At 29.2% G+C, this 20704-nt stretch overlaps 1 protein-coding gene across 3 annotated transcripts; it reads right to left on the reverse strand.

The window, feature by feature from the left end:
* Positions 1–1517: 1517 nt before the first annotated feature.
* Positions 1518–19047, reverse strand: LOC127737435 (uncharacterized). 3 transcript variants are annotated; one of them, XM_052248137.1, is made up of 4 exons: positions 18574–19047; positions 9455–9715; positions 4898–5082; positions 1518–2857 (listed from the first exon to the last, which is right to left on the reverse strand). In XM_052248137.1, exons 1-4 carry the CDS (start codon positions 18748–18750, stop codon positions 2296–2298), a joined length of 1185 nt encoding a protein of 394 aa, XP_052104097.1. In that variant the 5' UTR covers positions 18751–19047; the 3' UTR covers positions 1518–2295. The 3 variants fall into 3 exon arrangements, with proteins under 3 accessions (XP_052104097.1, XP_052104098.1, XP_052104099.1); XM_052248138.1 differs by lacking the exon at positions 18574–19047 and adding an exon at positions 11662–12043; XM_052248139.1 differs by lacking the exon at positions 18574–19047 and adding an exon at positions 11739–12042.
* Positions 19048–20704: the final 1657 nt, after the last annotated feature.

Consider the following 20704-nt stretch of genomic DNA (forward strand, 5'->3'; position numbering starts at 1 on the left):
TCTTAAGTCTACAAAGGGAGGTTGAAGGATTAAATCGGACTAAAGAGTATTTACAATCACAATTCAATGATTACCAATCTTTATATTACGACGAAACGGCAAAGTTTAAAACTAAACGTAGCTTATTTCCTATTATAGGCAAAGCATTAAGTTTTTTATTTGGTACTGTATCAGACAGCGACCTGTCAAAAATTCGAAGAAATATCAAAACTTTGGCACAAAATCAAGATGCAATTCGTCATATTGTTCAAGATGGGTTAACTATCTTAAACACTACACAAACACATGTTTCTGAAAATAGACACAAGGTTAATGAGTTGATTGAAAGTGTTCAAGATCTTGGAAATAGACTTCAAACTTTTGCTACGGATTTAGAAAAACAAATTGAAGTTATGGGAAGTTATTTACAAGCTTATTTGCATATGGACATGATAATAGGTGAAATAAAGGACCTTATGAATATAGCCGGGGATTATTTAAACCATTTGCAATTACAACTAAACATGTTGTCCTTAGGACACATGTCACCCAGTCTTATACACTACAAAAGTCCAAAAGTCTGAAAAGACCAGTTTTTGTCTCGATTTGCATGAACTTTTACTCGACATTCTCAAAAAGAATGAATTATGTCTTAATTTTTCTTGACAAATTCTGACTTATATTAAATAAGTATGAAATTTACTCGACATATTCTCGACATTCTGAATACTGTCTAAAAATTTCTCGACAAATTCTCGACATTTAAATACTGTCTTAAAATTTCTCGACAGATTCTCGACATTCTTTTTTTTTCTCATTATGTCTCGACAGATTCTCGACATTCTTTTTTTTCCTCATTATGTCTCGACACATTCTGAACATTTTGAATTGTGTCTTAATTTTTCTTGATATATTCTCGACATGCTAAAATCTGTCTTGAATGTACTAAACACTAGGTCAAACTAGTTTTCCCATTGTTTAGTTAGAGTTATTCCCCTTAATGAATTAAATGCAGATTATTTTCTTTGGAAGTGTAAGTGTAGATAATAATATGTAAATCTATTATAAACAGTTTTTTTTTCTGCATTTGTTAATCCTCCGTATAATAAATAAAACAAAACTCTAGGTATAGGTTTAGTTGCTCGCAGTAACATTTCTCTTTTCTAGCTAGCAATTTTAATCACGTTAATAACATTATTAACTATAAAATGATATATATTATAACAACATTATTCAAACAAAACAAAATACAAAATGTCCAATACATTATTTAAATGGACTGAAGTCATATTTGTTATTGTAATCATACATTATTATGTGGACTGGCTGTCTTAATTACTGCGAGCACTTTCTGTGAAATAAAACCCAAAAATTATATAACATAACTGAACCCCACCTTTTGAACCGCCAAAGAATTTCTTTGCATATATTACCCATATATTTCTTTACCCCAAAACAAGAACCTATTATACAACTACCCTCACTAACCATTTTTGAACTTATAAATACTATAACAATAACACAGGGAAAACCCAAAGTCTCAACAAAAAGAAATTTAATTTTATCCTTCAAGATGACAAACAGTAAAGTGACAATTCAACATTCATAACAATAAAAATACAGGACAATTAGGTTAAACAATAAACAAAGTAATTTTTGTGTTTCTTATCTCTTTACTTTAAGGATATTTGCTACTCTGTTTAAAAATAATAAGCTTTTTAAATGACTATATTACAAATTGATTGAATATAAATAAAGGAACTGGAAAAGCAGAAAAAAATAAGTGGTCTGTGTGCTTGTTTTCGAGATATAAGGCACTGAAAATTTGGCGGGAAATAATTATTTCTCTAGACTTTTCCGACATTTAACATTGGCACCTTTTTTCTTTCAAAAACCATGAAAAAAAAACAAGGATTTTCATAGATTTTCAAACATGACATTTTAAACTATATGTGATACAATTAAGGGAAAAAAGTCAGAGTTAGTGTGCTAATTTTTTAAATGGTAGTTCATGGATAAAACAAAACAAGAGGATTCCCAATTACTGGCAAATTTTAAAATAGAAGAGGAGAGAACATCCTTAAATGAATTAAATATATTTTAATTCAATCAGTACTTTATATAATATATTTAAAGTGAAACCTGAAATATTTACATAAATATATACAAAAAACAATCAACTAGCTTAGCCTATGATTAAAATACTGTTAATTTATATCTATATAAATTTTGATAAAATCTGAAAATAAAATTTCAATAACAATAAGATAACATAATTCAAAAGTCAAACTTTACATGTTTTTACCAAATTGTCTATTAAAAAAGGCTATTCAGTTTTTTCTTTATTGTCTGCATCAGCTGACCCTCTACTTGATCTATTTTGCCCAAGCAATGAAAGACACTGTTCTTATGGATACTGTCTTTGTAAAGTTTACCACTTCCTAACTTCCATGTTGTTAGCTTAGGCCCAGCTTTTTTTAGGTAGGTAATGTCCACTCTTGAGCTCCATATCTTTTCCACGGTTGCAAAGTCACAAGACTTGCCGCCACTTGCAATGCAGACATTGTCTCCAACTTTGAAATGAATTCCTATACTGTTTGTCTGTGGAAGCTGTTCTGTAAATACTGGTGCAGGAGAGGTGACTGAAGAAGCAGGAGAAATCATTGGAGATTGAGTGGGTGAAGTTTCTGGAGAATGTGCAGGAGTAGATACAGGAGACGCACCAGGAGAAGATACGGGTGATGATGTTGAGGAACTCATAATAGAAATATTTCTTTGGTTGACGGATGCCCTGGGTTGTTTTGTTGGTATAACTGCCTCTCTGGCTTTCTTCCATTGCAGTTTTCTGGCACTTCCGCCAGTTGCTATGGCTAACTCCCTAAAATAAAAAAATAAAAAATTAGTTTCTCTGTACTTCTATAAACCTAAGTTTGTAAATATTTATACAGATTTTCTTTTTTATAAGTAATTTGTTTTTATATAGTTATCTCGTCAACTGATATGTTATTATTTTGTTTTAGCTGTTTTGATTAATGCACTAACATTTCAGAATATGCTGCATTAACACACCTCTTTCACTAGTATATAACTTAAAATATTGAATTGTTAACAACAACAAAGGGGTTTTAAAATATCAATAATAATAACTGTTCTCATATTGCATAGAAGATTCAATTACCTCCCTTTTTAGTAGGTGTCCAATGTTAGCCACAATTGGGAAATACTTGAATTTATGTTCTTTAAATTATTTCCAGTAACTGATTTACTGCAAACGTCATATGTTTATCTATTATATAGATGCCAATCAGCAAAAAATCCTAGCTTAAATATTATGGGATTGCAAAAATAACCAAATTTAAAAATTTACCCCAAAATATGGTTTACATTAGACAAATACTCAAATATGATACAAATATTACAAATAAAATTGAGAATGGAAATGGGGAATGTGTCAAAGAGACAACAACCCAACCATAGAGCAAATCAATAGTGCCTCCTGTAGTACACTGAAAAGGGGATAGGGGGAAATGAAAGTGCTTTATTGGGTTAATACATTTTTTGTACATATTCAATTACAACATTATTTATACATGTTATAATGATCTTGGAATAAGTTAACAGTTACAGGAATTTAAGTGCATTTAAGGCCACTTTAAACTTGACATTAAAATATTTTAACATCAGAGGTTGGAAGGGTCTTTTTTAATTCTTCATAATTGAACCATTTAATTTTATAGAAATTTGGGAATAGCCAGTTGAATCTTCCTGACTTCTTGATTCTATTATTAGGATCAGGAACTGACATTCCATCAAAAGTTGGAATTCTTAATTTGATTAAACAGGATGATTTTTTTTTTACTTCTATATCTCATATATATCGTGTATACCTTTAATTCACGGTTTTACATGATAATTTAAAAGTGAGTACCAGAAACATGGAATGTGACAACTGAACAAGAAATCTAAGAAGATCTCTAAGAAGTAAAAAGAAACTGGTATCACCATTTCATTCTGTAAGGTAAGTTTATTTGCCAGTATTTGTTTCCTGTTTCTTGAATTGTTTTTACAGAACAGAAGTTGCAAAGGTACACTGAAGATATCTTTTTCAACAATTGTTAATTTTATTAACATTTTCAGATCAACTATCAGAGTGTACTATGTATTCACTTGTCTAAAGTAATCGAGAGCGTGTAATTCTGTGATTTATATACATGTTATTTGTTTTTTATTTTATAATTTAATCAGACAATTTATAGGATTGTTAAACATGTGTTACTCTGGGCCTTCTCATAACTTGCTATGCTAGTGATTTTTTGCCTTACTTTAATGGCTGTATGGTAGTTTTTTTTAGAATTCAGAATAGATTGTCTCTGGTGGAAAGTTGTCCATGGGTTATATCACACAACACATGTTTTACCGATCGTTTAATTGATGATATGAAAATCATTGCAATTAAACTGTTCTATTCGAATTTGAGGTGTTTAATTGCCAAGAAAGCTTTAGATCTTACCTTACCTTACCTCTTTATAAAATATAGATATAGTCATCAATGAAGATAGTTTAAATAGAAAAACCTATGGACTTACAAGAAGAATCATAAAAAAACATTTAAAACAAAATTTCTTCTGTAAAAAATATCACTTATCTTTAAAAAAAAACTCGATCATTTCTACAAAAATAATAATAATTAAAAGGAGAATGTGCCCATGGGACACAGATAGTGTAGCCCGGCTTATATATAACCTTATTAAAGAACATAACTCAAGAATTGTGTATGCTATGCCACCCTATTTTTTAATCATATTATAGTCATACATGTACTGACGTTCTTAGGGACAAAGGTTAAACTTAACACCCTCTTGACCTGGTGGCAGGAGCATGAATATACATACACTTGTTAAATCAAAATTATACTCACTTGGTTTTTTCATATCCCTTTTGGTTGTACATTCTTTTTCTGAACCTTGTTCGTACTTTTTCTCTGGTTCTAGGTGTGTCTGGTAGATCATTGATAAAGTTGATTACTTCAGAAACACTGTCCTCAAAAGCTTTGTCTGATGTGCTGCTTAGTTTTGTTGTATGCAAGACACTGGTTATCTGGTTCTACAATGATAAATAAATATGATAAAATGAATGATATATTACAGAAATAAGTTAAGGAATAAGTTCTACAGTACAGTACTGATGTACTGACATTCACTTAGTGTGACACACTATATTTTCCATTTTCAGTGAACCATGAAATCTGGTCAGAACACTAATTTGACTTACAATTCATAAGGAACATGTTCTCCAAGTTTTAAGTAGATGTGACTTAAATTTCTTTGAAAACTACCTTGACCAGAAACTTTAACAAGAAATGGTGCAACAATCTTTACTGGCAGACAGATCTAGGAACACGGAAAATAGAGAACATAAAAACTATAGCAGATGGGACATAAAAATTGACATTTATTTTAAAACAAGAAGAATTATCCATTTTGCCCTAAACGGTCCATTTAAGGCCATAATTACATGCTGGTTCATTTTGCAATTTTAAGTGTTTGTATAAATTTTTTTTTTTTTATTTTTAGATATATATGTGACCATTAGTGACAAACTGATGATCTAATAATGAGTAATTCTGTATGAAATTTTTGACCCCAATTTCATGGTTCACTGAACTGACCTCTGTTTCTTTTATAGTCATGGTGCTGTCGGTTTATTTTTGATATATGAGTTTGGACATCCCTCTGGTTCCTTTCCCCTCTCTATTCAGGTGCAGATCCAGCCATTTTTTAAAGGGGTGGGGTCTAAAACCAAGAAATGTGTCAGGGCCTTCTATAGCTGACTATGTGGTATGGGCTTTGCTCATTGTTGAAGGCCATACAGTGAACTATAGATGTTAATTTCTGTGTCATTTGATAAATTTTGAAACATATTTTGAATCTTTTTAATTTTTTTTATCAAACTATTAGGTTACACTCATACAATTTTACCAAAAAAACTGTTGAAAAATATTAATCATTAATGTTAGAGAATTAAATAGGGATCTGGAACTTACTTAATATATTGTACCTATTTATTCATAATCATAATGTGATGTATTCCTATTTATCATTATTAACAAAAGCTAGGAGTAAATGCTCTCAAGAGAGTGCAATACTTTACAATAAGCCTAAAAGGTTGAGCTGAAAAAAATATCAACCTTTTTTTTGTATGTGTAAAGAAAATTTCAAGTGTATTAATTTTCTCTGATTCAATTCATTTGTTGTTTCATATCTTCATGCCGTAAGCATAAATTATCCATTTGAACCCTTTTCTTTTTAAGAAAATTAAGTATTGTTTAAAGTTTTCAAGAAATAATATTAATTCATGTGCCAAACAATTTTATGTAACAATAAATTAACTTCATTTCAAATATCATTCCTTAAGATTAAATTCAAAATTAAGTGAAACCTTAATGACATGTCTACCTGAAGTAAAGAATAAAAAGATTTATATAAAATTTAGAAAAATTTCTCCTTTAATACAAAATATCAAAGTACCTCTATCTTTAAGTGTTTAAAACATTTAAAATAGTGAATCTCAGAGTGATTTATAATTTATGCAATCATGAATGTTTTTATCTTTTATCATATTTCCATTTTTTCTAAAAAAAATTAAATATGGAATTTTTCCATTTTTCCATTTTTTTCTTAAACAATAAAATATGGAATTATTTCTCTGATGCTACTGCGGTCTTAATTCTTCCTCTGATGAGGCAGCTTATAAACTTAAAAAAAAAGATACACCATAAATAATAACAAGGATTTGTATAGTAAGATCTTTAATCTTTGATAATAATAATAACAATTAAATGAGGCAGTTCACTTTCATAATTATATAGACTTGACTAAAATCCCTACCACCCTAAATCACAATTGCAATGTTGTTTTAAGTATTAAACATTCAAAATGTTTTCTATAGTTATTTTATTTCATATGAAACTATTGGCACTTTCTACAGTTAAACTTTTGATTGTATTGTAGTGTGACTATTATACTAACGTTAGTATAATAGTCCCAGATTGTATGCATTAAAAGAAAAGCATTATTATTTTTCATAATCCCACCATATTTTTTTCAATTCATTTTATTTTACTTTAATAACATTTTAATTCACTAGTTAGTAATTTTCACACCTTTAATTAGTCAGTGTACAATTGATGGAGGTAAGAGTTTAATCTTATCATTATGATCTTAATTTACACCATCAACCTTGACATATTTATTGCAGTATATATATTAGATCTTTAAAATGTTCACACCTTTCGTGTATTACCTATAATTAAAACTTATAATGATTTTTTGCAAAATAAATTTTATTACTTTATCAACCTGATCAAAGGTAAATATTTTTTTAATCTTTTGATTGATGTTTTTTACTCAATCATGAAACAGCATCATTTTTCTTTCACCTATGTTTGAAAACTCATTAGCCAATCAGAAAGTTTTAAGCACAAACATAAGCATTGTGATATAAATATAATCTCAATTATTTAATTGAAATCCATATATCTCATAATCCTGTCAGTGCATAAATGTTGTTTATCTTGTTTCTTGTATTAAACTATGGGTGTTGCAGTTCCCTTCAAATATGGTGAGTAGAACTTTATTTTTTTTTAACTCATACTTGAATATAATTATAATGATTTATATAAATACACTGCAGAGACAAAACTAAATAGATTTTTATGTTTATGGATGGTCAAAAGAATTTAAACGATTAATGAGATAGCTTTAGAAAATGCTTTTAAAATATCAAAAGAATAGATAGGGTCACAGTTATGGCTAAAATACAAATAGCAAGATTAACAAGTAGATTCCTTCAGAAAATGCACTATTTCACAGTCACCTCCCTTCAAAATCCTATTTTGAAAAAAAAATTATGCAATAATAATCTTTAGAAGCTTGTAAAAATATTAATATAGCAAATTTATTCTTTTAAATGAAAATTCACATTAATTATCTGGATTTCCTGCCGTATCAGTATCAGTATATGTTTGGCAAACAGAAATACAATTGAATTCATCTTGATCACAGTTTCTTCATATTTTGCAGTCAATCCACAACAGTCAAATATCATGAAAAGGAGTTCCATATATCCTTTCAATATTTTTAGCTTATTTTTTTTCTTCAATAATGTTTCCCAATTTATAGTATAAATTTTATTGTGAGACAACTCTCCACAAGAGACCAAATGACACCTAACTAAATAACTATAGGTCACTGTACAGCCTACTGCAATGAGCAAAGCCCATACTGCATAGACAGCTATAAAAGACCCCGAAATGACAATTGTAAAACAGTTCAGTTTTATTTCAATGATTTAAAATATTTAAATATTCAAAGTTATAAGTGCATGGTATAGACTTCTTCTATCAGAATACAACTGAAAATATCTATTTTAAGGTCATACATATATATATTGCTAGTTTTACCTTAATAGCTTTTTTCAATTATAATTTAAAAAGTATATAAAATTATCAGGTTATAACCCTTTGTCATATATATAAATATCGACACATAAACAAATAAAACCTCTTTATATATTTGTATAAATGGGGCTTAATGCTATTGAAGAATTTGATCATTGTTGAAGGCTAAGGATGTCAGTCACATTCTACCTTCCCTATAAGAACAATTCTAATTGATAAATTTCTCATTATCATGTCTTGTCCTGAATATGTATCAGAACTACCACTGAATGTTTAAAGCTAATCTATCATTTGACACTTGTTGGATAAACATAAAACTTAAATTATACCTTTTTAAATGCTAGAGAATGTGAATAAACCATTAATATATTTATATATATAATTGATGAATATTAAGATTTTCTAATTATGGTTAATTCAGGCTGATCATCATCTTTTCAACTTGAAATGTGTTCTTTCTGTTGATATCTACATTGTACATGATTGTAGTATGCTTCTGAATGGTAGTTTTGGTCATGCTAAATTAGTACCAGATTAATACAGTATGATAATATGTTACTTTCTTTCATTGAACACTTTCTATAACGAATGCAGTATAGACCATTATCATACTGATTACTTATTATTTGAAAAATTTCACTTCTAAATGTAAATTATACTGATTACTTATTGTTTGAAAAATTTCACTTCCAAATGTATGAGGGGATATTTCTGATATGATAAGACTTTTTTACTTTCTAATAGAAATAAATAATATTTAGAACACATCTGACAATATCTTACCCAACAATCTTTTGATTATAAACATCTTAATACATTTCATTTTTAAACTATTGGTTAGACTTTAGTTAAGAAAATAAAATGACTTTTTTTGAGAACAGACCCTTAATTTTTCATATTTTTCAAAGTATGATAGTAACTACATCTATACAAAGAATTAAATATTACTTTTATTATGTACAACTGATACTCTTCATTAAAGGTCTAGTAAAATATAAAATACATATTTTGTCTTACCTGTAATAGCTTAAAGGCAGTTGTCTTTGGTTTGAAGTAGTCTTCAGTAGTCATGTTGAGAACTAAAATATCAGTCTGTGTACCAACACTTTCTTTGGTCAGATTACAGGCACACACGAGACCAAAAGCCATTTGTACAGCACAGCACTTGCATCTTAGATCACATTTTGGTGGCTGATCTTCTCTGTCAGATTCTGTATTAAAGTTATGTTGTGTGGCCATAGTCCTGTTATGACTGTCTTGAGAGGAAGGATTCAGCATCTGAATTTTAAATTAAATCACTCTTTAAGACATTATAAAATATTGATACATACTAAAAAAATTCTAAAAAACTCTTAAAAGATTCAGTGAGCTAAGCCTTGAAGCAAAGACATCCTTTTTGATAGGCTATTTTGTTTATCTCAGCCATAGAAATTATTTGTGTATTTTGCCTTTGAAATAGGACAATAATGATTAACTAAGAAATTGTCATTTGCCAACGATGTTGAAATGGGCAGAAATATAAGTCCAGTCAGGGGTACTACATGTACAAGTAACTTTTATTTTATTTACTTGAAGAAGTAAATTTGTAAGATTATATAAAGATACTTTAATATACATACAAGTGTACAAGTGTATTTTATTTAATTGTATAAGTAAATTATTTTATTTGCTAAGTTATGTGCCAATTAGACTTTCAAATTTTTGACTTATACAAGCTCTGATGGACAATGAAAAGATGAATATGACAAAATTTACTTATATAAGCTTCTTCAAGTAGTTAAAAAATATCTTGTACTAGAAGTACCCCTGACTGGTTTCTTGTAAAAAAAGTTTTGTTCTCATATTATGGCAAAATGACTTATTAATCTTAAAAATTAATGGTTTAAATCAATGCTAGACCCTCACTTCTGATCATTGACACAGAACCAGTCTTAAGTAAAACCATCTTAACGGTTTTACTCTGGATCAAATACTTTATTTATTTAGCTAATAAACTATATGAATTAAACCTCTTTAAACAAAAAGTTCATATTTCCCCATCTAAGAATTTTATTTTCATACTTGTTTGTATTGTAATATTCAACACAAATTATCATAATACATTGTTTAAAAATAAAAAAGTAAAGAAATTAATTTATTTGTGAAAGAAAAAAGTAGCTCAACATGTTTATGTACTGTTAAAAAAAGAAAGCAAATAAAAAATTATGGCTTCTGAGAAAGATCTTTGGAAAAAGAGAGATGGGTAATCTCTGTTAAAAAAAGATATTTAAAAAGCACTCAAGTGAAAGTCATGACCACAATTACCATAATTCTGGTTGAAATGTGTTACCCAAGATTTTGCAACACTATATTTGTCTACTATTATGCCACTTCTGAATGTCATGTTTATTGACTCGATCCAACCATATGATATAACTTCTTGAAAAGGTATTATTATTTTGCTGGTAGCCTTCTAGAGGGGGGTCGGAAGGGACCTGAAACCCGAAATCCTTGGCTTAAAAACCTGGAATCCTGAGGTCCCAAATTAAAAAAAAAAAAAGCCTGATATAACTTAATTCGAAAAAAGAAATCCAGGATCCCGAAATGATCAATCCTGAAATTCTGAGCTTAAAAACACCTGATTACGATGTCCCGATTAAGGTCCTGCCCCCTCCTTCTACAGCATTATGAAGTTGTAGAAAGGCGTCGACCAAAGCAAAGAAAATCCTTTCAAGACCTCATAATTATTTGGACTTTTTCTGCAAGTGTGTTTCATTAAAGGATCAACTTTAAATGTGGTGGTATTTTATCGGTGTCAGACATTTGTTTTCACATGAACATTTATGAGGGGGGTAGCCTAGGAGGGGTCCTGATCCCGAAATCCCAATATCCAGAATTTAAATAAATTTAAATCCTGACATCCCGAAATTCAAAAAAAGAATTACGGATCCCGAAATCCCGAGCTTAAAAACACCCTATCCCGGAGTCCCGATAAAGGTCCTATCCCCCCTCATTTAAAGACGCTCAAGGTATCTATCAAATTATTTTTCTATATTCAACACTAAAACTGTATATTGAAGGCATAGGGAAAATGGCTTCAGAATATATTTTTTTTGTCATCTGCTTGAAGATAATTTTTCATCAAATTGGGGATCAGAATATTTTTAAAGAAAAAGTCCTCCCCCCTTCTAGTGGGTAGTCCCTCACATTATCATCAGTGACTATTACAAGTGAATATTGTCTACCTTTTTTGAAATAACTGAGTCCCAAATTGTTATGTAAAAAGCTTGATTAACAGGAGATTTTTTTTCTGACATCTTACATTAGCTGCATGTCGTCTGTCAAGTCAGACCACAGAACTAGAAGCTGCTTCAACATGTTCAAGGTGAAGGTTGAAAAGTTGTATCATGTGACATTTTTTCTGTTTTTGCCTATCTCGTGAACATTGACAAACAGACAGATTTATTAGACCGATGGATATGTATGATTTTTAGAGATTTATTCATTAATTGTTCAAACAAAGCCTTTTCTAACTTGACCTCCTTATCCAGGTGAAAATATAAATGGTGATGTTGCACTTAACAAAACACAGCATAGTTATTTTTATTTACAGTCTATGTTTATAGTGAAAAGAAAAGTGTCCATTTCAGTAGCGGATCCAGAAATGTTCATAAGAGGGGGTCCACTGACTAACTAAGTGGGGGCCCGCTCCAGTCATGCTTCAGTGATTCCCTATATAATCAACCAAATTTTCCCACAAAAGGTGGGGGGGGGGGGGGGGGGCGGCGGCGGGCCCCATGAAAAACCCTCTTGATCCGCCTCGGCTTTTCAATGAGTTTTTTATTTATACAATGTTGGTATCTACTGCATGAGCAATCACAAATTTATCTCAAAAGTTAAAAATAATCTAAATTATGTGAAATTTCCTTGCTCCATTTATAAATTAATGTCAAGGGGACTGCAATTATATTATATTTAATAAACGTACATCTTCTAATTGCTGGACTCCTCATGGCAAAACATATTACAAGTCCCCGCGGACTCACCTTAAAAATCCTTAGTGAGAACCCTGGACTATCTTCTGGTTTTTTTTTATGTTTCTTAATATGGCTTAGTCCTGTGACTTTCTGTCTGTTTTTGGGGCAGATTTTAGGGATTTAGTAAAAAGGGACTTTGTGTGGCAGAAATTAAATTTAGTACAGAACCTAATATCATTGAGTATCAAAATTGCACCTATTTAGCAAAAATAGCAGCAGGATTTCTTGCAAGTTGTCTTAGATATTCACAAAACATTCATAGTATAATTCAACAGATGAACTTAAGCTATTCACTGGAGAAATTAAAATGTAGGGAACATTCACAAAAAGGTCTCTTTTAAAACGCAAATAAAATATGAGCTGCGTTGGATAGAAATCAACATTATGCAAATAAATATCTGCCATTATCAATGCATCTGTGAATTTAATTTCAGTTGAAAAAAATCTTTATTCAAAGTCTTTTACTGTTTAGAAATTTAGTTGATATTAAACCCTACAAAACAGACCAGAATTCATCTTTTATATTGTCATGATTGTATTTGGAATGTTCCAAAACCAATCAAAGTCTTATACATGTACATGCATACATGCACTTGCATAAGATTGATTTCTATCCGATGCAGCTCAATTATGTTACGAGAATTCATTTCTTAATAGATGAAAAGTAAGCATGACTGTTAATTTCTGTGTAATTTGGTCTCTTGTGGAGAGTTGTCTCAGTGGCAACCATACCACATCTTCCGTTTTTATGGACAGATGTCAAATTGATTTAATTTTTTGAAGAAATAATATAAAGCATCTATTTTTCCATTTTTAAGGATGTGAATTTAAGCATGAAAGCAATTTGGGTACAAATCCTTACAGAATCATGGTAGTTTGGAGGCCATTTCAAACCAATTTTTCAATGATTAGGTATAGGTTCAAAATGTAATTGGTTGAACTATATAGTAAATAAGGATACAGTTTTACAATATAAACACAGAAAGAAAACTTTTAACGTGATCATCAATAAATGTAAAACACAAATAAAAACTGGCATTCATGAAATAGCTAAAGTTTGCATAAAATCATTAAATGGCATTAAAAAACCAACAATCAATCTACTGATCTAATATGTCATGCATGTAATGAAATTTTAGTGTGAAATTTTCTCAGGAATAAGCTTTATACAGGAAAATATTTTAAATTTGAAACTAGGGATCATACAAAATTCAAAACCTTTACTTTAATCTGTAAGTTATAGTTTAAAGTGAGAAATCAATGGTGGTATTACACATGAATAGGGATACTTTTAAAACACCCTTGATCTTGATTGAAAACATGGAAAATAATCTTGCTTTTTTATATTTCATATACTGTAAACCAACTTTTTAATTGAAGCGATTTATTTTGGCGACCTTCGCCAGAGGAAAAATAATGTTTATTGATTACTGGGACTAGTATAATAGTCCCAGTTGATTATGATGAAAATTTAAAACTTGGATCTTTCCTTGTCTTATAACATTTGAGAACCACAAAATTAAATCAATGTGAAATGGGCTAGAAAGAGTTAAACGTGAAATGAAGTATCCGTGAATATCAGTTTGTTTACAGAATATACAACAAAATGAGAGATAATTGAGTGGTTTGATTAAATGACATTCAAGTGAAAGTAACTTTCTACTTTTACTATACTGTGTGGCAAATATTTAGGCATCTATAGTCTTGTTATATTAGTGATCTGAAAAGTATTGTTGGTGAGTTCTTATTTTATATTCTTTAATCACTTTTTCACTGTTTGGCTATAAAGGAGGACTTGAGATTGTACATGTGTATAACATAACAGGGAAATTACTCTTTAAAATCATTTGAATATTTAAATCACATTCTAAAAGTAAAAAAATATTAATTTAAGCTTCTAAATTATCAATATTTGTGTTTGTTAAACTGCTGTATAACTAATCAAATTAATCCTGTAAATTCTGTTTTTCAAATTAATCAAAATTATATATCTTTTAACAGGTTGAAGTTCATATTTTGTTAAAATTATATGAAAATTAAACAAGCCAACTATATTTTTGTCAATGAGCTGGATATTAACCCTTAAAACCTGAAACAATAATAAAAAATATCAAGTAGGGAGTCAATGAACCAGTGTACATGCTAAAGAGCACTACCAACTGATTACTTGTATTTGTAATGTATTTGTCCCTATCTGAGACATGGACAAAAACTTTGTATATAAGTTAACAGGACATAGCAAGACCTCCATGCATGAACACTTCAAAACTGATTTTTATATTGATTAATGGTGAACTTCAATGAGGTTTCCACAAATCTATATTTTTTAAAAGTTAATTGTTAATATAATAAAAGATGAAAGATTGTTAAATTTACAGAAAAAAATCTTATAATTAAGCCAAAAAGTGATAAGAGATAATTATCATGTTCATTGTCTATTTAGCTCATGCTTATCTTTTTTCTTAAAGAAGATGTGGTATGATTGCCATGGAGAAAACTCTATACCTTATGTAGTTAATGCTAGCAACTTTAGGATATTTATGGCTTTCAACATGTCCAACCATAATGATGTTGCCTTTTAAACATATATCTGAAGATGCAGTTCCTTTTTAAAATGTTCTTAAAGCTTTAGGTAAATTTGTTTATACTAAATGATTTTGTCCTTTTAAGAAAATTCTGTTTAATCTTGATTATTTATGAATAAGTTTTAGTGTAAAATTTTTGTCCCTTACAAAATTTAACATCTCCTAAATTGAATTAGAGAAAAAAAATGGACAAAGATTGTTTGATAAATGTATGTAAATTAGAGTCTTATCTCCAAATTTTAACCAATATGTATTCATTCGACAAATTGATAGCAAATACCCTAGCACATGGTATTTCCTGAAAAATACACTGGCAGTTTCTGTATGTGACTGTCCCAAGTCAGGAGCCTATTATTCAGTGGATGTCGTTTGTTGCTGTGTAACTAAGTTATTTGTTTTGATCTTTATTTAGTATAAATGTAAGACTCAGATCAAGGTCCGGTCTCTAACCAATCCGTTCCTCAAATCGACTTTCAAATCTGATGTCATGATCAAATAACATTACAAATGGACGGCCAATTTTATGCCTATCTAATCGACGGCCAAATTGTGACTTCTCTATTTGACGTCCAATTTCTAGCTTCTCTATTCAACGCTCGTTTTGAACACAGAATACAAAATTGAACTGATAGCAGCTGAAACCTTTCGACCGTTCAAACATTTTATGTGTGACAAAAAAGCTCTATTTAAAAATAACATATTTTTTTAAATTTATAACATACATTACAAGCTTGTAATCAGGTTGTGGTATCAATTTTCAAATTTTAGAGATAACATAACAAATAAGGAGATGTGGTATGATTTCCAATGGGACAACTATCAACCAGAGTTCAAATAAGGCCAAATAAAAAAGTATGTGTGTTTCCTGTTTCCCTACCTATCCTATATTTTCAGCTTTGAAATAGCCTACCTTAAATTTTTATGGTCATTTTTCAATAAATACTGTTCAGGTCAGAATTTCTCTCCCATAGACTTGATGTAAAAAAAGTAATTGTAAAATAAGATAAATTCCTACCCACACATACTATTTTTTGGCCTAAAGTGAATGTGATAATTATAGGAAACCATTTGGCTTTAAAAAATTATAAAAACCCATACCGCAAAGGCTATAAAAGGCCACAACATGAATAGCTTGAGATGAATAGTGTAAGAAAATTAACGATCTAATTTATAACAAAACAATTCTGAAAGACCAATATAACAGACATACACCAAGGACAACCACCAGACTACAGGCACATAAAGAATGGGTCGGGGTTAAACATGTGTGTGAGCACTTAACCTAGAACAGTGGTGTAACAGCACAACATAAAAACATAGTTCCAATTTCTTGCGTATATTGTTTAACTCCAGGTGTAAAACTCAGAAATTTGTTGAAAAATATCTTACATATTCCGAATTATAATTCTCTCAATATCATTTACTGTACTTCTTATTTTGTCTATTTGATTTTTTTTTACATGAAATTTAATACAATTTTCTAAACTTTTTCACTAGATATCCATGGCAGCATACTATGTGAATCTTTTGATTGTATAAATAAGAAAACATATTTTTCATGCAATTTCGCTGCAGTTAACTTGAAATAAGTATAAACTTGGAGGGTTAGTTTAGTTAAGCTTTCTGAATTATGTTATAAATTGTGCTTTTAAAATAGACATGGACATCATATGTCTAAAATAAATCTTAGGAGTTAAATTTGGCAACAGGTGGACTTATGAAAGATTTTTACTTTGTGCAGTAAGGAATAAATAACTTTTGTTGTAGGAATTGTAAAATGCTTAGAGATGTTTGATAGTAATAAACACATATATATATGCATTGTAATTTTAATAAATTAATTTGAAAGAAAGATTAGTATACCAAATAACTAATGACAATATCAAAGTATTGTTGCATCTTAACCTTTATTTCAACAAGGACCCCTAGTATTTAACCTTTTAAAAAAGAAATATATATATGTGTTACGCCTAAAAGCGTTAAGTTGGAAGAATTGTGGTATTGTTTTAAAAAAAACTGAAGTAAACATTTTCTTGTTACTATTTAAAAACGGTAAAATGCTTTAAATCTAATATATGCAATATAAAAAAAATATAAGGAGATGTGGTTTGAAAGACTATTTTATAATTTATTGAATACTTTTAGATGATGTTATTCATGTTATTTGCCACTTTTAATTTATATGCAATGTAAAAAAAATATGAGGAGATGTGGTATGGAAGACTATTTTATAAATTATAAGCAAATCCATTAATAACATATCCACTTAAAATTAATTTCACAATGATTTAGATTTATATTAAATTCTTTAAATTGTAACCGGCTATTATAAGTTTTAAAACTTGAATAAACATGACTGACTTACACATATAAATAATATTTTGCTGAATTTCAATAAAATAGTGAAACCAGCTTAAAGTCAAGTTGGTATAAATAAGCTAAAAAACAACTTATTAAATCACATAGTGTGCTGTACACGTGACCTAGGTTGATGGTATGTGCAAACTCTTATAAAGTGTGTCTCTTTTTAAATTTAATGGAACTTTGTTGTCAAAGAAAAAGAAATTGTTTGCTTTTGTTAATAATGACTGAAAATGAATATTTTTTGTTAGAGCAAAATCTTGATAAAAAAAAAGTAGATTAGAAGGTCGGATCTTAATTTTTTTGCACCGTAGTTACTAAAAGAAGAAGATGTGGTATGATTGCCAATGAGACAACTCTCCACAAGAGACAGAAATGTCACAGAAATTAACAACTATAGGTCACTGTACGGCCTTCAACAATGAGCCCATACCGAAATGACATTTTTTAATAACATATCAAAAAGGATATTTTATAATTTACAACCTAGATTCATGGAATGCAAGAAATCATGTTGAAAAATGAATTATAATTACACAGAGAGTGTTCATTTAATAAAGATATCTGTTGGTCTATAGCTATTAGCATGATAAGTATCAAAAACATTTTGATATGACCTAACCTTAGAATACTATAAGTTAAATATAATTGAAGACAATTTTGGTATAATTTTTTATATATATCTCAACTTTGATGCTAAAGTTTGCTATTTAAATCATGGATCATAGTCAGACTATACAAATCCTTGTTTAAATCAACCACAATGTTAAATATCAATAATTTTTTTACTACACAACATCATATATTGCAAAAAAGGGTCTTTTTAATGCTCAGAAATATAAAATATAATATAAGCTAAACAACATTATCAGATTATTAAAAAATATTAAAAAAAATAGCTCCACACTTAAATGCAGTATTCATGTTCATATTCATAAAGAAGTTAGAATTGAATGAAAATAAAATGAGTAGAAATGGTTTATTAGGTCTTTTGGTTGTGTTTGAATATTATTATTTTATACGGAGTAATTAACACCCCCCCCCTCTTTTTCTATCCGTCCTCCCAAATAAAAAACCTAAATAATTAACTTTACTAGACAGATTTTGATGCCTAAAATTAATTACAAACATGTTAATTATTTAAAGTAATTATTATAGTTTATTTGCAACTCACCGTATTTTGCTGGTATGACATCTGACTTGTAGATCTACTACTAGTTGGTAGTGAATAAGTTGGCTGATATTGGTGCATTATCTGGTTGTTACTTCTCACATTGTTAAGATGTGTAAAGGTTGGCTGGTAGTGACGTTGATATTCCATGTTGACAAGCAAATAATAATTTGCAAGCATTCAGTTTTACTTTTTATATAAGGTTAAAAAGATGATAATTGATTGGTTAACATCTACTTGTGTTTTCTATTTGAATTTTTACAGGTGTTATTTCTAATAATGATGAATATGGCTTCAATGCCAAGCTGACATGTATATAGCTCTTGTGAATTGAAAATGCCATTTCTATTGTGTTTTTAATTTTATGATTGGGTTTGTGAAGCCATTCAAATATATCCTGATATGAAACTTCAAATGATGAAAGGTTTTTGCAAAATCATTAAATGTATGGATTGTTTTTCCTAATTGCTATCAAAACAACATTAAATTATTTCATAATGTATAATACATTTGAAATGTTGTGTACAAATATATTTACAATGTTACTGATATGCATTAATTACAATCAGAAGTTTTATGTTTTGAAAATATTTTTAAAATTAAAGTGATTTTACATAAATATAAAAGTAAATTATACATTTTCCTGCATCATGATGCATTATATTTAAAGCTGTTTTGAGTTTACATTCTTAAATAGTACTATTAACTTTAAATTTTATAGCCCTAACCAGTAATATTCCTTAATATATTACTATGTGAATCAGTATATTTGCAAAATTTGTCAAATAAAATATAATTCATTAGAATTAAAAGAAGTGGTAATCTATGAAAATCCACAGTCAGTCTGTGCATGATGAGATTCACTTAATTTCATTATGTCCAAGAAAAATTAGATTATAACTTAAATTTTACATTGAAATTCTACACAAAATTGAAAAAAAAAATCAAATTAAAGCTTAACCTTTAGAAAGCATTACAAGAGCACCAGAACTAGTTTAGCAATTTATTAGGTTGATTTTTTAATTTTGTTTCAGAATTTTTTATTTTTTTTCTTATCGAAATAAATATATTGAAAAGAATATGTACTCTAAATTTTAAGCATCTGTCAACAATGACTGCAGTCTGTGCCAAACTGTTTAAGGGTTTGTCTGACCAAAGAAGAAAATTGAACTTTTCTACTATATATCAAACAAACAAAAAAAGTTCTGTCTGTCCGAATAATTTTTTGTCTGACATTTTGTCAGTCAGACAGAGTTTGGGATACACTCTAACTGTACTGATGAAATTAACAGTACATGTATTATTAAATATAAGACCTTCCTTCATAATAAATAATTTACAAAAAAGTTACAATTTTTTTTTTCACAATGTTTTTAAAATTATAAACTTAAAATTTAAAAGCTCATTATTGCAATAGGTCATAGACCAAATGGCAACTAAATACAAAATATGTAAATGTTTGAAAATTTACATGTTAGCGTTTATATAATATGTCTATATCAACACCTTTTAAATTTTTCCCCATTTTTAATGAAAAACAGTCAAATATGGGCTAGGTGTCTTCTCAAGAAACACTCAGAGCTCATGCATCAACAAAAAAGATCTTTTAATATAATTTTTGTTATAACCATTAAAATAACTGACAAGAAGATTAAGGTTTTGGAAAAACTACACTGTGTGTTCTTGACCCAAATGTGTTTTTAAATTAATAAACTTTGTAAACTTTTATCAAAACCCTAATTTTATCCACTGAAATTAATTGTTGAAGTTCATTTGTTTTTATACGACGGCAAAAAAATTTTGTAGTCGTATATTGGTATGACGTTGGCTTCGTCCGTCATCGTCGTCCGAAGACACATTGGTGTTCGCACTATAACTTTAGTTTAAGTGAATGGATCTCTATGAAATTTTACCATAAGGTTCAATACCACAAAAGGAAGGTTGGGATTGATTTTGGGGGTTATGGTACCAACAGTTAAGGAATTAGGGGCCAAAAAGGGACCAAAAATAAGCATTTTTGTAACTTCCAGACATAACTTGTGTGTTAGTGTATGGATCTCTCTGACATTGTACCACAAGGTTCCATATCACAAAGGGAATGCTGGGATTGATTTTGGGGGTAATTGCCTCAAAA

This window comes from Mytilus californianus, unplaced genomic scaffold (assembly GCF_021869535.1).
Source record: "Mytilus californianus isolate M0D057914Y unplaced genomic scaffold, xbMytCali1.0.p SCAF_4, whole genome shotgun sequence".
Taxonomy (NCBI): domain Eukaryota; kingdom Metazoa; phylum Mollusca; class Bivalvia; order Mytilida; family Mytilidae; genus Mytilus; species Mytilus californianus.

Bases quoted from the DNA above. Each gene is read 5' to 3' on its own strand.
- LOC127737435 (XM_052248137.1), bottom strand. From the start codon at position 18,750: ATGCTTGCAAATTATTATTTGCTTGTCAACATGGAATATCAACGTCAC. The intron at 5,083-9,454 runs GTAAGACAAAAT...TTATCATTGTAG, and splicing joins CTGCCTTTAAGCTATTACAG to AACCAGATAACCAGTGTCTT. The intron at 2,858-4,897 runs GTGAGTATAATT...TTTTTATTTTAG, and splicing joins AAGGGATATGAAAAAACCAA to GGAGTTAGCCATAGCAACTG.